The sequence below is a fragment of the Rhincodon typus genome, chromosome 26 (genome assembly GCF_021869965.1).
Source record: "Rhincodon typus isolate 14 chromosome 26, sRhiTyp1.1, whole genome shotgun sequence".
Taxonomy (NCBI): Eukaryota; Metazoa; Chordata; class Chondrichthyes; order Orectolobiformes; family Rhincodontidae; genus Rhincodon; species Rhincodon typus.
The window spans coordinates 1,911,852-1,928,192 of record NC_063357.1 but is presented as its reverse complement, the minus strand read 5'-3'; the positions used below and the strand labels follow the sequence as shown (position 1 = coordinate 1,928,192).

The 16,341-nt window shown below is 42.9% G+C and overlaps 1 protein-coding gene across 1 annotated transcript in view; it reads right to left on the bottom strand.

The window, feature by feature from the left end:
• The window catches only part of LOC109925533 (forkhead box protein N1-like), a 25,139-nt gene extending 10,512 nt beyond the window's left edge, over window positions 1-14,627 (bottom strand). The window contains exons 1-5 of the mRNA XM_048612323.1: window positions 14,620-14,627; window positions 12,276-12,447; window positions 9,666-9,794; window positions 8,829-8,956; window positions 7,464-7,560 (exon numbers count right to left, since the gene is read on the bottom strand). Of these exons, the coding sequence (XP_048468280.1) occupies window positions 7,464-7,560; window positions 8,829-8,956; window positions 9,666-9,794; window positions 12,276-12,447; window positions 14,620-14,627 (534 nt within the window). The remainder of the gene's footprint in view (window positions 1-7,463; window positions 7,561-8,828; window positions 8,957-9,665; window positions 9,795-12,275; window positions 12,448-14,619) is intronic.
• Between the last annotated feature and the right edge of the window lie 1,714 nt (window positions 14,628-16,341).

The following is a 16,341-nucleotide window of genomic DNA, read 5'->3' as shown; positions in this document are numbered from 1 at the left end:
GGTCGGGGCGGAGTGAGGGTCAGGGCGGAGTGAGGGTCGGGGCGAGTGAGGGTCAGGGCGGAGTGAGGGACAGGGTGGAGTGAGGGTCGGGGCGGAGTGAGGGTCGGGGCGGAGTGAGGGTCGGGGCGAGTGAGGGTCAGGGCAGAGTGAGGGTCGGGGTGGAGTGAGGGTCAGGGCGGAGTGATGGATGACGCGAATGGAATGGAACTGAAAAAGCCCTCTGCCAGCTAATTCTCTATCCATCCCAGAACCTGTTCCTAGCACAATGGGTTCTGATTTTATTTAGCTGTGTCCTCTGTGGCACATTGTCAAAAGGCCTTCTGGAAATCCAAATAGATCATATCCACCGGCTTATCTTTCTCTAACTTGTTCTTTATCTCCTGAAAGAATTCTAACAGATTTTTCAGAATTTGACAGCCGTGCTGGCTCAGCCATGTTTTACCGTGCTCTTCCAAGTACTCTGCAATCTCATCCTTAATAATGGACTCTAAAATCTTACCAATGACCGAAGTCAGGCTGCCCAGCCTATAGTTTCCTGAAATCTGCCTCCCTCCCTTCTTAAACAGGGGGGTTACATTAGCCATTTTCAAGTCCTCTGGGACTCTCCCTAACTCAAGTGATTCCTGAAAGATCACCACCGACGCCTGTACAATGTCCTCAGCTATCTCCTTCAGAACTCTGGGGTGTAGTATATCTGGTCCAGGTGATTTATCTACCTTCAGATCTTTCAGCTTCCCCAGCAGCTTCTCCTTAGTGATGGTTAATGCGCTCACCACTGCCCCTTGACTCTCTTGAAGTTCTGATATGGCGCTGGTGCCTTTCACTGTGAAAACTGATGCAAAGAACCTTTTCAGTTCCTCTGCCATTTCTTTGTTCCCCATTGCTACTTCTCCAGCCTCATTTTCCAGTGGTCCAATGTCCACACTTGCCTCTCTCTTACCTTTTAGATATTAAGTCTTGCAATCTTCTTTTACTCTTACATTTCAGCTTCTCCCCCTTATTGCTTTTTTAGTTATTCTCTGCTAGTTTTTAAAGGCTTCCCACTAATTTTCATCGCATTGTATGCTTTTCCTTTTGCTTTCATGCTGTCCCTGACTTCCCTTGTCAACCATGGTTGCCTCATGCTCCCCTTAGTATGTTTCTCCGTCTTTGTGGTGAATTGCTCCTGTGCCTCCCAAATTACCCCCAGAAACTCCTGCATTTGCTGTTCCACCATCTTCGGTGCTAGGCTCCCGTTCCAATCAACTCTGGCCAGCTCCTTTGTGGTTACCTTTACTCAGTTGTAATAGCATTAAATCTGATTCCAGCTTCTCCTTCTCAAACTGCAGGCTGAATTCTATCATTTTATGGTCACTGTTCCCTAAAGGTTCCTTCGCCTTTCGCTCCTTAATCAAGTCTGCCTCATTATACATCACCAAATCCAGAATTACCTGTTCCCCAGGGCTGCCCACATCCAATCTTTCGACATACACTATATTTAACTACATACCATCTAGAAAATATCTTGATCTATCTATTTCAGTCCAAAATGGATAACCTCAACTTGCTTACATTAAACTCCACCTGCTGCAGTTTTGCCCATTCACCTAGTCTATCAATATCCCTTTGTAATGTTATGCTGTCATTTACACTGTCTACAATGCCACCTAACTTTGTGCCATCAGCAGATTTGGATATTTGACTTTCTATGCCATTGTCCAAGTCAACAATTAATAATGTGAATAATCAAGGCCCTAACACAGGTCTGAGTAGGACACCACTGGCAACATCCTGTTAATTTGATTACCTGCCCATTATCCTTGTTTTCTGTCAACTGCCACTTAACCAATTTCCCAGCCGTGTCAGAAACTTGCCCTCAAGTCCATAGGCTTCTACAGACTCTTATGTGGGTCTTTATCAGATGCCATATAAACAACATCCCTAGACATTCAGAACTTTCTTCTGTCCACTGCCTTAGTCACTCTTCAATAAAACACCACTTGACTGCTGTAAGTGAACTCCAAATGCTGACATTTTATAACAGGATATTCCTCAGACCTTTTACTACATTAGACATGTAAAGCTGCCACAGCATAAAGAGAGGATTCTTTACATTTCTGTGAGTGACAGGTATTCTGTGTTCACATTGTAGTGAGGATGTTGAGTAAAGCAAATTGGTACAAATGTAACGACTTGAAAAATTGGGGTCATTGTCATTAGAACAGACAATAGGTCGTTCTCAGCTACTGAATGACAATTGGATGGTCCTGTTGTCAGGCTGTGTGTTAGTGTAAATCATCAAAGCAATTGATAAATATAGTTAATTATCCTATTCAGGCATTCTCCCAGTGCTCTGACTATGTTAGTTCTTACTAAAACAAAGCCTTAATTTTAAAATTTCATCTTTGTTTTCAAATCCTTCTATGGAATTGCTGTTCGCTATTTCTGGAATCTCGTCTAGCCCCACAATCTTTTTCAATATCTATCCTCCTCTAACTCTGGGCACTTACATTTCTCTGGGTTTAATTGTTCTACAATTGATAAATGTGCCTCCAGCTGCCTAAGCTCTGGAATTCCCTACCAAACCCTCTCCATCTCTCTGTCAGCTCTTTGAACAAGCTTTTGGTCACTCTACCATGCAGCTCCCACGTGGCTCTGTGTATCGTTTGATAAAGCTGCTGTGAAGCCTCTTCAGATATTTTACTACATTTGAAGTGATAGAATTTCCAGCACTGAAATAGGCCATTCACCCCAACTAGTCCATGTGCTCCACACAAACCTGTTCTCACACTGCCTCATCCTATCAGCGGATGCTTTCTCCATCATGAATTGACCTGGCTTCCACTAAATATATTTTGCTATTAACCTCATGTTTCACATTGTAACCACTTCAGAATAAGCAAGCTCCTTTTGACACATCCTGTCATTTCCTTTATGTCATGTTTGTTGAAAACCTGAATGTTGGAGAAATTGGGAAGATCTTCTGCTAATATTGATGAATTTTGGGTGCATTAAAAGCATTCACAAAGTATTCACCTCAGAAGCTCCGAACCAAAAAGGTACAAACACTAGATTTTCATCTTCCAGGTTCACAGAGAAAGAGCTGCTGACACTCAAGAAAGAGATAAGCTGGAATTTCACTCTGCCATGAAGCACTTTTAATAGCAGAAGGAAGAAATAGCTCAGGGTTTTTTCCTTTACTGGGAGAGCACTTGTGCGTTACATAAAGGGAGGTATCATTTGGCTGCAGGAGCAGCTCTTTTCTGTTTGAGTTGCACTTGATCACTAAAAACATTGAATCTTTGTGTCACACAAGTCAATGCCGTTTTAATTTAGTCTTTGTGGTAATTGAGTATCATCTGCTGGTCAGAATGCTTTATTGCAGCTTGGTCCCAAAACCTCCCCTGCAAGCTTCCCTGTCTTGTTAAATCTGAAGCACAACAGCACAACTTGTAATCTATCATTATGTGAGAGAGGCGTCATTTTGGGGTATGTCTACATTGTTTAATGCAGCGAGGATGCAGTATTTTGAGTTTGGCAGATGATTTGTGAGTAATATCAGAAAATCGCTGTGGGAGTGAACAATGACAATTAACTCACATACCACACAGAACAGTAATAATATCTGATGCTTAAAGCTGCAGTCCCTGGGACTCCCAGATGGCAAAAAGCTGTAAATTGGAATGTGTTAAAGAATGTAAATGAATATATGCTGTGTTTACAATGGGGAGCAGTGCTTTAAATGGACCACACATTCTGGTCCCTCAGCAAATGAGTGGTGGGAGTTGTACGTGAATTTGCACTGTCTCTAGACTTACAACATGTCCCAACAATTTACTACAGAGGCAGAAATCTTATATAGGTACCTTATATTAGTAGTGTATCAGAGAATTTCACTCTAACCTCTCACTCAGAAAGTTTGTGATTCAACAGTTGTTTGCACATAAATGTATTTTGATTGAACACTGATAGAGTGCAACACTGTCAGAGGGTCCATATAGATAGAGTGCCGCACTGTTGGACAGACAGTACAGAGGGAGCACCATACTGTTAGAGGGTCAGTGCTGTGGGAATGCTGCACTTATGTGTCAGATAGAAAGCACAACAACTCCTCCACTTCCTCAGGAGGCTCAGGAAATCAGGCATGTCTGTAAAGACTCTTACCAATTTTTATAGATGCACCATAGAAAGCATTCTATCCAGATGCATCATGGCTTGGTACGGCACCTGCTCTGCCCAGGACTGTAAGAAACTACAAAGAGTTGTGAACACAGCCCAGTGCATCATGCAAGCCAACGTTCCACCTACACTTCTCGATGCCTTGGAAGGACAGCCAATATCAAAGACTCTTCCCACCCCAGTTGTAATCTCTTCTGAACTCTTCTGTCTGGCAGAAGATACAAAAACTTAAACATACATACCAACAGGTTTAAGAACAGCTTCTTCCTCGCTATTATTAAACTTCTGAATGAACTTCTCAAATTTCAACTGTTGACCTCACTTTTTGTGCACCTTCTCTGCAGCTGTAACATTGTATTCCTCACTCTGTTCTATTACACTAATGACTTTGTATGGTATGATCTTCATGTACTGCACACAAAGCAAAACTTTTCACAGTACATAGGTATATGTGACAATAATAAATCAAATCAGATCAGATAGCTGTTGAAGGATCTTGCTTGTTGATTGTTTAAGGGTATGAATCCTGAGGGTCTCTGACAACACATGGATATGTGAATTTTGTCGATTCTTGGATATCAGAGCGTGCTTTCTAAAACGTTCCATTGTTGGGTAGAGTTTTAACATTTATTTGAAAGAGAGTTTGTTTCGAAAGATGTTTGTTTTTTGAGACTCTTTTGGACTGTGTGAAATTGCTGTAGTTATTCAGGCAAATGCCAGTGAATGACTTCATCAGGAATGCTACATTGGTGTCAGTCAGTGCGTTAGGGGCAGTTGTCGGGCTTGAGGACTTTCAGCTTTCAGATATGTAGCAAGCAGCAAGACAGCAATAAAAAAGGAACAAGGGGAAGAAGTCTGCACCCTCCCCTTGTTTGATGTGGTGAGTTAGACTGAAAACAGTTCAGGAGCTTAATGTCTGAGAAAAGCCCATGTAGCCACTGGTGATTCCAGCATTGCTGGAATGAAACATAAAGCTGCAGAATAAAAGTATCTTTTGTGTAATAGATTCCTGATATAAGTGAAAGAATCTCACTCCCTCTTATCTCTACATCTGTCAGTGAGATATTACATAACGATTTATCAGGTTTTGTATTAAGTAGCAGCTGTGCTGGATCAGATTTCTTAATTCCTCCTAAATTATAATTACAGATTTCTTTCAGCCTGATCTGAGCTCTTGGGTGCACATGAAGGCTTGTGATGAACAGAAATAAGATCACTATTTTCAGACATTCAAATTCCTCTCCTGCTCCTTCATCTTCATTTAAATAAGCTGCCTTTGATATCCCAAGCAATCCTATCGGGCGGTCATGATGCATCTGTCTTTCTCTGTAACCTCAAAGTCAATTATATTGCCTTGAGAAATCAACTTAGCGTGTTACATTTTTTCTGGAAACAAGTGTTTTGGATTTCACTGTAATTTACAAGCTCAGGCACTGGACAGATCTTGCAAAGTGATCCTGAAAGAACAAAGCATGCAAAACTGTTACCAGGATCTAACAATCAGAGCAGAGCTACAGGAGTAACCCTTTTTTTAAAAAAACTCATTCATAAGATGTGGTCACATGTAGGCTAGACCAAGTAAGGATGGCAGATTTCCTTCCCTAAAGAGCATTAGTGAGCCAGATTGGGTTTTCCCCAACAATGGTTTCACTCCTAAGTCCAGATATCTATTGAATTCAAATTCCACCATCAGCTGTGCTGGGATTTGACCCCAGGCCCCTCAAACATCACCAGGGTCTCTGGATTAACAGTCTAATGATAATACCACTAAGCCATCACCTCCCCTCCTCTGGGCATGTTCTGATTATTTAGAAACATTAAAACTGTTTCATCAGATCAATATCGACTGGGTGGAACGTAATGCTTTAACCTGAGTGAAACATTTCAGGGAATGCATTCCTTGTGCATTTACAGATTCACTCATGAACATGTCAGCATCGAATTTCTCTTCTATAATGTTCACCTCCCCTTGCTTAAAGATATCTCATTGTCTGACAACTCCTCTTATGCTTGAACCAAAGCAGTGATTCTGTGCCAGCATAACATTCTGGAAAACAGTCGCGCAGTATTCCAGAGGCCTGGGCAATGAACTGGAGATGGGAGTTCAAATCTCAGTGCAGCAGCTGGGAAATTTATACTGATTTCATTAATATATCTGGGACAAAAATAATCATAGAATAGAATCCCTACAGTGTGGAAGCAGGCCAATCAGCCCATTGAGTCCACACCAACTCTCTGAACAGCATTTGACTCAGACCCACCCCTATCGCCGTAACTCTACATTTCCCATAGTTAACCCATCTAGCCAGCACAGGCAATTTAACATGGCCAATCCACCTAACCTGCACAAATTTGGACTGTTGGAGGAAACCGGAGCACCCAGAGGAAATTCACACAGAAATGGGGAGAATGTGCAAATGCCACACAGATAGTTACTCAAGGTGGAATTGAACCCTGGTACTATGAGGCAGCAGTGCTAACCACTGAGACAACGTGCCACTCCAGTGATGATCATTCAATTACTGGATTGTCATTAGAAACCCACCTGGTTCACTGATGTTCATAAAGGATGGAAATCTACAGTCCCTACCTGGTCTGGCCGACATGTGACTCCGGGGCTGGAAGGGGGTACTGCTATCTCTCAGTTGGCTGGATGGCCGTTTGTGATGCAGAGGGACACTAACAATATTGGCTCAATTCCTGCACTGGCTGAGGTCACCATCAACGGCTCTCCCTAGCAACCTCGCCTGAGGTGAGATGACCCTCAGATTAAACCACCACCAGTCATCTCTCTCTCTGTAATGAGGGATCAGCCCTATGGTCTGGTAAGACAGTGGTGACTTTATCTTACATATGACTCCAGACTTGTAACGACTCTCAACCTCCCCCTGGAATGGCCAAGATAATCATTCAGTTCTGAAGAAGGGTCACAGGACTTAAAACGTTAACTCTGTTTCTCTCTGCACAGATGCTGCCAGATGCGCTGAGTTTCTCCAGCATTGTCTATGTTTGGTTTTGGTGAATCACTCAGTCATATTGAAGAAGGCAGCTCATCACTACCTTCCAAAGCATAATCAGGGTGAGGGAACAAACACTAATGACACTCACATCCTATGAACCACAATGAAACATCAAGTTCAAAGTCACTATCTGTCTCTAGGCACTAAGACCTGTTTAGCAATCAAACCATTGCTTTATTGAGTTCAGTTATTTGGATATAAATTAGGGTTTTCTCATGGGGTCTTCCTGGATTAATTGCTAAAACACTGAGGAAGAGAGAATTCATACTTAAATGGGTAACACACCTTAAAGTAAGGAAAATGTTCAGTCATGAAATTGTAGATCTCACTGACAGGCAAACTTCCAGCTTTACTGTTCTTCAGTGCCATGAAGATTAGAATGCTAAAGAGAGAAATGCAGAAAATGTGTTTGATATTTATCACAGATCAAGTTCACATCCCTATCTCAATGCAAAAGTAAAATACTGTGATTGTTGGAAATCTGAAATAAAAATTGACAATGCTGGAAATGTTCAGCAGGTAAGGCAGCAGCAGTAAAGATGAAGACAGAGTTGATGAGCAGAATTTTATGAAGCCAACTGGGTGACATGGGCGGAAATAAAATGGGCATAACCTCGACTCCAGACTAATTTATGGTGCTGCATCAATCGCATGGTGACCAGTTGGTCAGAAGGAAACCAGGCTGTGGAGAAGCCCAGAGCAGGCTGGGAGGTGATGGCGGGTGGGGAGGAACCAATGGCCAGTGGGCGGTTTGCCAGGACACGGGCAGTATGATTCTGCTCAAGTTTAGGGTTGGGGGGGGTGTTCCTGGAAAAGAAGGTAACAGTAAAGCACAGAGGGGCTACAACGATCCTGTCAGCTCCATTGTGTCCCGCCTACTTTGAGAGACTGAAGGCAGCTCACATCCAAGGGCTTACAGAGAGTCACCCATTAACAGCCCCACAGTTTAATAATGATTGCTGATGTACCTTTCTCCAGGCTGTCAGGAAAGATGGGCAGGTCCACCTCCCAAAGAACATTCCCTATTTAACAAAGAAACCTGATTGGGGCTGGTTCAGCTCCTCAGAGGTGGTGTATGGGGCTGGGCCACATACAAAAACAATGACTGGCCTTCCACATTCAGCAAGGGGGGAGCGAGGAAGCTGAATGCCAATGTACCCACACAGCTTTAGGAGGCTTTGCAAGTGGTATGTGTGCACATCAGAGATATCAGCAAGGGAAATAGATCTACTGTCGCTACATGCCCACAATAGCAACTCAAGGAATTTCATAACATCATTAGAAATAGGAGTATTCAGTCTGTCAAGCCTGCTCTGCCTTTTGATAAGAGGATGGCTCATCTGATTGTGGCTTCAACTCCACTTTCTCGCCGGTCATCATAACCTTCGACTTGCTCTGCCTACGTCAATCTTGGAAACATACAACAACCCAGGCTCCACTGCTGTCTGGGGAGGAGAATTCCAAACACTTAGTTCCCAGAGAGAATAAATTCCTTCTCATCTTCAATGGGAGACCTCTTATTCTGAACTTGTTCCTCCCATTTCTAGGTTCCATGAGTGGTTAGGATTTTGTATGTCACATAGGAACATTTTGAAAATGTACTCTGGGCACAATCATGGACTCAGTCATGAGGATGAGCATTACCATTACCTGTATGAGTAAATGGGTTTAGGGTAGAGCAGATGGTGAGATTCCTGGGTAACACGAGCTGTATTCCTCTGATAGAGGTACTGGTCAGTAGGAGGACCGGTCCTGGGATAGCTGGTAATGCCAGAGTACTGTAAAACAAATACAAATTCACCAACAATCAAATTCTGGACTCAATAAATCAATTACTTGGATCTACATAGACCTGTTTAACCACTCTCAACAGAAGCCTCCAGCTTCTTCACTTGCAACAGACTATTTACTCTGAAACTTCATATCACTGTCAATACCTTTGCTATATCCAAGCAGCATTATTCAGTAACTCTCCTGACTCACCTCCACATGGCCACTTATGCCAATTTAAACTCATCTAAAGATTTGCAGTCTATTTCCTAACTCACTCCTGTTCACCTATAATTCCTCTCTACTTGCTGACTTATACTGGCTCCCTTTACAGCAACACCTTACTCCTGTGTTCAAATGATTGCATATTCTCAGCCCCACCATCGCTAATCTTTCCTTGCCCCATAATCCTGTGATTTTTTTTCATTCATTTCATTCTAGCCCCGTATGCTTTTAATAACTCCACCAGCGATTGCTATGCCTTCAGCTACCTGGGTCCTAAGGGCTGGAATTCCCTCCCTAAACCTCTGTCTCCTTAAGTCTCTCATCCTTTAAGAAGGTCCTTGAAACCTACCTCTACCAAAGTAAAAGGTTCACTTTCCTAATATCTCTGAATATGCTTTGGTGTCTACTTTGTTTGCTCATTCTGCTAGGAAGGAGCTTGAGATCATCACTGTTAAAGACCATTTGGTGCTGGTCTCCCCAGGATGAATGTACCTGGTGCTGGAGAGGTGGAATCGAGCAGTAGATGTGTTGGGTCTGTGACTGATGGCACAGCAGTTCATGTCCCGTCTGCTCAATCCTATGTCCAGGCAGGTTGTTAGTTTCATACTTGGGATTCTGGATCTGTAAGAAGATAAAGACCGTAACGTTTAGGAGCAGAGTTAAGCCATTCAGTTTATTGAATCTGCTTCACCATTCTATCATGGCTGAAATGTTTATCAACCCCATTCTCCAGTCTTCTCCCCATAATGTGGTTGACTCTTAATGAATGGGCAATAAATGCTGGCCTAGCTAGTGACGCCCACATCTCATGATTGAATAGATAATCCTAGATCACCTGACCAATCAAGAACCTATCTATCTCTGTCTTAAAGACACTCAATGACCTGGCCTCCACAGCCCTCCATGGCGATGAGTTCCACAGATTTACTCCCCTCTAAACCCACAACCACTTCCATCTAAAAGGACAAGGGCAACAGATACATGGGAACATCACCACCTGAAAGTTCTCCTCCAAGCCTCTCATCATCCTGACTTGAAAATATTCACTGTCACTTGGTCAAAATGCTGGAAATCCCTCCTCTATCAGTACAGCGGGTCTCTCTATACCCCAAGGACTGCAGTGATTCAAGAACTAAGCTCACTATTACCCTCTCAAGGGGCAATTAGGAATGGCAATAAATGCTAGCCCAGATAGAGATGTCCATATCCCATAAATAAATGAATGAAAAAAGTTGCCTTTTCCCAGCGTAACTGTGTCATGACAGTCAGCCATACTGCAAGTTCCATCCTGTCTGCACTGTGCAACATTACAGATGATGTCATCCTCTATTGTCAACAGACTCTTGCTGTAAAAAGCCCCTGTTCCACTGTTTCCCCGAATATGCACTTTGGTGTCTGTCCAGGTAATAGAAACTCGTACAAACACAACAACTTATATTGTTTGAGTCAAAAATGGTTTAAATTTGGACAGAATAACACTGCTTTTATGGAGCACATCAAGTGACAGCGTTTGAGATTTCTCTTGTTTTAATGGGAATTGGACAAGTGCTGAGTTTGTGTCAGTAATAACTTCCTGAATCTGAATGCTTCATTCCAATTACTCATAGTCTGCTGTTTCCAGACATAATGGAGGATGCCAGATTTAACGTTTATTCAGAAAGTCAATCACAGGAAGTGGACTTCATGTTACTGATACTTTGAAGACAAGAGCTAAAATCTTATTATATTATTTAAGATTTAGTATTTTGTAGAATCTATTACTTCAGCTATATTGCTACACAACCATGGTCTATTGTAATTGGCCATTGGCTCACCCTTATTTGTTTGACTAGTACAACCATGATCTAGAATGGTGGAGCAGGCTTAAGAGCTGAATGGCTCGCTCCTACTCCTGTGCGTTCCTATTGCTGACAGTATATGCTGTTGTTACTGTTTAATGGAAATCATTTTCACTCCCTGTAGCTCTAGGAAAGCCAAGCATTGAATAACTTAATAACAGCACATCACAATTTCACATGACAGTCTTTTAGCCTTTAATGTTAACAAATAAGTTAAAGTTGGAGAAGACTGTCATGCAACAAAACATCAAAATAAAACAAAGAACTGCAGATGCTGCAAATCTGAAGCAAAAACGAAAATTGCTGGAGAAACTCAGCAGGTCTGGCAGTATCTGTGGAGGGAAAACAGACTCAATGTATCAAGTCCAATGACTCTTCTTCAGAACAGAATGAGAGGGAGTGCTGCACTGTCTGAGTTGCCATTTCTTTTTGAATGTAGGCTCTACATGCCCTGCTGGAAAAAGATCGCCCTCTACTTCTTCTTGAACTACGTCAAAGAGCAGTAGCATGTACCTGATGTCCTGGAAAAGCATAGTGTTCAGCCTTAATCCATGAGGGTTACTTTTATTTTGCACCGTAACTAGCCCTCAAGAAACTGGCCATAACTTTCTGATTCAGAAGTGAGACGATGCTATTCACTGAGCTTTAACTGACACCACAAACTACTGTGGATGGGACACATTGGAGATATTTTCCTCAAAGCTTGTTCAGAGATATTGTTACACACCTCCGGAGCAGGTGGGACCTGAACCCAAGCCTCCTGGCTCAGAGGTAGTGCTACTACCACTGTGTCACAAGGGCATGGGAAGGAGGGTTAGATATTTTCTAATCATCCTGTTCAGAATTGCTACTACACATCTCTGGAGTAGGCAGGATATGAACTGAGACAGCATAGGCCAGGAGGTAGGGACACTACCACTGCACTCTCCTTGATACTTATTATAAACTGTGACTTTTGGTTATAGAGTCAGATAGAAATTGGGTCATCATACCTGTGCCAGCATCACAGGAACATGTCCAGCATTGTTCAAATTACAAGGTTGAATCACTGGAACCAGTGTTAGTGATGCTGTGCAAAAATTCAATGTTTCATTTCAGGGGTTCGGGGGATGGGGAAAAACAATTGATCAGGAATATCCCAGTTTTGGGAAATCTTGCCAAATGGCCAACAGGAGGCAATGACATGACTGACTCTGGGGATATGGCTGATGACCCAGGGAGAGGAGGGTTTCCTCATCCGAAATGTGTAATGTCAAGAACTCACTGTGTGTAGAAGGTGCACTGGTAACTCCACAGATGAGTGCTGAATGTCTCCCTGTTGCTGGTTCAGGAAGGAGTTGTTGTCTAATGATCCTGGGATGTAGTTCATGTCTGCTCGATTACACAATACTTGGTTCAGGCAGCTGCTCTCGGAACAACCTGATTCACTGCAAAACCTAGAATTAAATAATGAAACAAATCACTTTTATTTATCATACCTGCATTGATTCTTGTCAGCTTTTGCCTTCTTGCTTCCATTTTCGAATGTACTTATTCCTTTCTGGAGATCATTTCATGAATACCAGGGACTATCTGTCATCTTGTTCAGATAGCTACTATTCAAACTTGAAACTGTGGTTATGTTGTAATTATGTCACTGCACTAGTTATCCAATAGCCCCAGGCTAATGTTCTGGGGACATGGGCTCAAACCCTACCATGGGCAGATCGTGAAATTTGCAGTCAGTGAAAATCTAGAAGAATCAGCCAGCCTGAACTCCAGTGGATACAATCCTGACTGATTCAATCTCTCCTCATATGTTAGTCCTGCTGTCCCACGAATCAGCCTAGTAAACCTTTGCTGCACTCCCTGTATTGTAAAACTTTGCTTCCTCAGATAAAGAGACCAAAACTGCATGCAATATTCCAGCTGTAGTCTTACCAAGTCCCTGTACAGCTGCAACAAGACATTCCTGCCCCTGTACTTCAATCCACTCACTATGATGGCCAGCATACCATTTGGTTTCTTTACTGCCTGCTACACCTGCTTGCTTACTTTCAGCGACCGGTGTACAAGGGCACCTAGCTTTCAGTGAACATTCCTGTCTCTCAATTTATAGCCTTTCAGATAATAATTTGCCTTCCAGCTTTTGCTTCCAAAGCGAATAACCTCATATTTATCTTCAGCTGCCACGTATTTGCCTACTCACTCAATTTTGTTCAAATCACACTGAAGCTTCTTGCATCCACCTCACAGTTCACCCTCCCACCTAGCTTTGTGTCAATTTAGATTTAATTCCCTCATCCAAATCATTTCTATTGTGAATAGCTAGGGTGATAGCATTGATCCTCGCAGTACTCCACTTATCAGAAAAAGACCCGTTTATTTATTCCTTTTGTTTCCTGTCTGCCAACCAGTTCTCTATCCCTGTCAGTACACCTACCCCAATCCCATGCGCTTTAATTTTACACTCTAATCTCTTATGTGGGACTTTGCCAAAAACCTTCAGAAAGTCCAAATAAACCACATCCACTGGCTCCCCTTCATCAATTCTACTATAGATGCAGTTGCCAAGTGGTATTATTGCTGGACTGATAATCCAGAGACCCAGGAAATGTTCTGGGGACCCAAGTTCAGTGTCTGCCATGACAGCCGGTAGAATTTTAATTCAATAAAATCTGGAATTAACAGTCTAATGATGACCATAATTCGATTGTCAGGAAAAACCCATCTGGTTCGCTTCTGTCCATTAGGGAAGGAAATTGCCATCCTTACATGGTCTGGCCTACACGTAACTCCAGACCCACAGCAATATGGTTGTCTCTTAACTGCCCTCTGAACAATTAGGGATGGGCAATAAATGTTGGCCCGGCCAGAGATACTCACATCCTATGAATGAATAAAAAAAGTTACATGTTCGAAAAATTCCAATGGATTTGTGAAGTGCTTCAGCACACCACCTTGTTTCCTGCCAATATCTCTGTCTCAGGCTTGCTGCAATGCTCCAGCGAAGCTTGGTGCAAGCTGGAAGAACAACACCTCATTTTCCACTTGGGATTTCTCTAGCCTTCTGGACTCAATATCAAGTTCAACAGTTTTAGGGCTTGAGCCACCTTCTCCCATGTCCTTACCCCAACCTCCACTTACCAGACCTTTAATCACATGGTCTGCTAATACCCAGTATCCATCATTAGCCACTAATAGTCTCCATTAGCAGCCACTCATTCTTCTAGGCTGACGGTTATCCAATCCTTTGTCTGTCCAACTGTTGTTCTCTCTCTTTGAGCTCTTTCTCCACCTATTGTTGACTCCTTACCCCCTTCCCACCTCTATCTTCTGCATAAAAAGCAACATTTTCCCAGCTACCATCAGTTCTGAGGAAGGGTCACTGGATCCAAAACTTTAACTCTGATTTCTCTCCACAGATGCCGCCTGACCTGCTGAGCTTTTCCAGTAATTTCTGTTTTTGTTTCTGATTTCCAGCATTCACAGTTATTTTGGTTTTTATTTTGTAAATCCATGCTGACTCTGTCCAAACCTGTCACCGTTTTCCAAGTGCTCAGTTATATCTTTTAGTATCAGTTACATCTTTTAAAATAGACTCTAGTATTTTCTAATGTCAGACTCACTGGTCCATTATCCCTGTGTTTTTATCTGCCTCCCTTCTTAAATAGAGGGGCTAATTCTGTCTAATCTTAAGAACTGTTCCAGAGACGATAGAATCTCAGAAGGTGACCACCAATACATTCATTATTTCTAGGGCCACTTCCTTAGCTACTCTGGAATGTAAATTATCACGCCCTGGGAATTTATCGGCCTTCACTCCCATCAATATCCCCTACACTATTTCCAACTGATACTGATTTCCTTCAGCTCCCCCCTCACCCCTGACTAGACCTTGTATTGCTAAAGTTTTTGGTGCATTATTTGTCCTCCTTTGTGAAGACAGGACAAAAGTATACATTCAATTAGTTTGTCGTCTTTGTTCCCAATTTCTATTCTGGCTTACTGGAAAATCATCAGGATTGGGTATGATGGCTAATTGTCAAGAACCAGGGGCCATAAGTATGATAGTCCCTAAAAAAAGTCCTCAAAGCTGACCCACCGTCTACTTCACAGCTTCCCAATATTGGTGTTAGCTAAATCAACAGACTGAGCATTAAACCAAAACCTTCCTAGATTGTATAATCAGTTTGGAAAACTCAGATAGTGAAAAGGATAGCCAACACAATTTCTTTGTAGATAAGTTTAAATCAAAAATGTAACAGCAAGATCACCAACATCAATGCTAGTCTGTGCTGGATTAATGAACGTTGGTTCATTGGAATGGCCTCGCCACTATTTGCTGAAGAGGGTGTGGGCAATATTAACTAGAATTCTCACTGACTACTGTCCACAAACTCTTCCTGAATAGTCCCTCTAAGTGAGTACTGAATGAGGATGGGTGCTAGGATTAGTTTAATGCCCTTTATGAAGGCAAGTGTTGCATTTATATAACACCTTCCTGAATTCATGACATGTCAATGTTCTCCAGATTCAGTGTTTTTGAAGGGCATTTATTGTTGCAATGTTGAAAACACAGGAACCAATCTGCAGACAACAAGATACTAGATGAGATAGTAAGAACTGCCGAGGCTGGAGTCTGAGATAACACAGTGTGGAGCTGGATGAACACAACATGCCACGCAGCATCAGAGGAGCAGGAAAGCTGATGTTTCGGGTCGGGACCCTTCTTCAGAAATGGTGGAGAGGAAGGGGGTTCTGAAATAAACAGAGAAAAAGGGGAGGCAGTGATAGAAGGTGGATAGTGGAGCAGATAGGTGGGACAGAAGACGGACAGGTCAAGGAGGCAGGGATGAAGCTAGAAAAGGTGAGTGTAGGTATGTAGTGGCGGGGATTGGTCAGTGAGGTGGGAGGAGCAGATAGGTGGGAGAGAAGACAGACAGGTCAATGAGGGAGGGATGAGGAGGGGGTGTCTAGTCTTGGGATGAGGTCGGGGTGAGCAGATTTTGAAGCTAGTAAAGTCCACATTGAGACCATTGGGTTGTAGGCTTCATATTCTTCTTGGGAGCCTACAACTCACTGGTCTCAATGTGGACTTTACCAGTTTCAAAATCTCCCCACCCCCGACCTCATCCCAAGACCAGCCCCACCTCATCCCCGCCTCATTGACCTCTCCGTCTTCTGTCCCACCTATCCGCTCCACTTTCTCTATTTATTTCAGAGCCCCCTTCCTCTCCCCCATTTCTGGAGACGGGTCCCGACCCGAAACATCAGCTTTCCTGCTCCTCTCATGCTGCCTGGCCTGCTGTGTTCCTCCAGCTCCACACTGTGTTATCTCTGATGCTGCC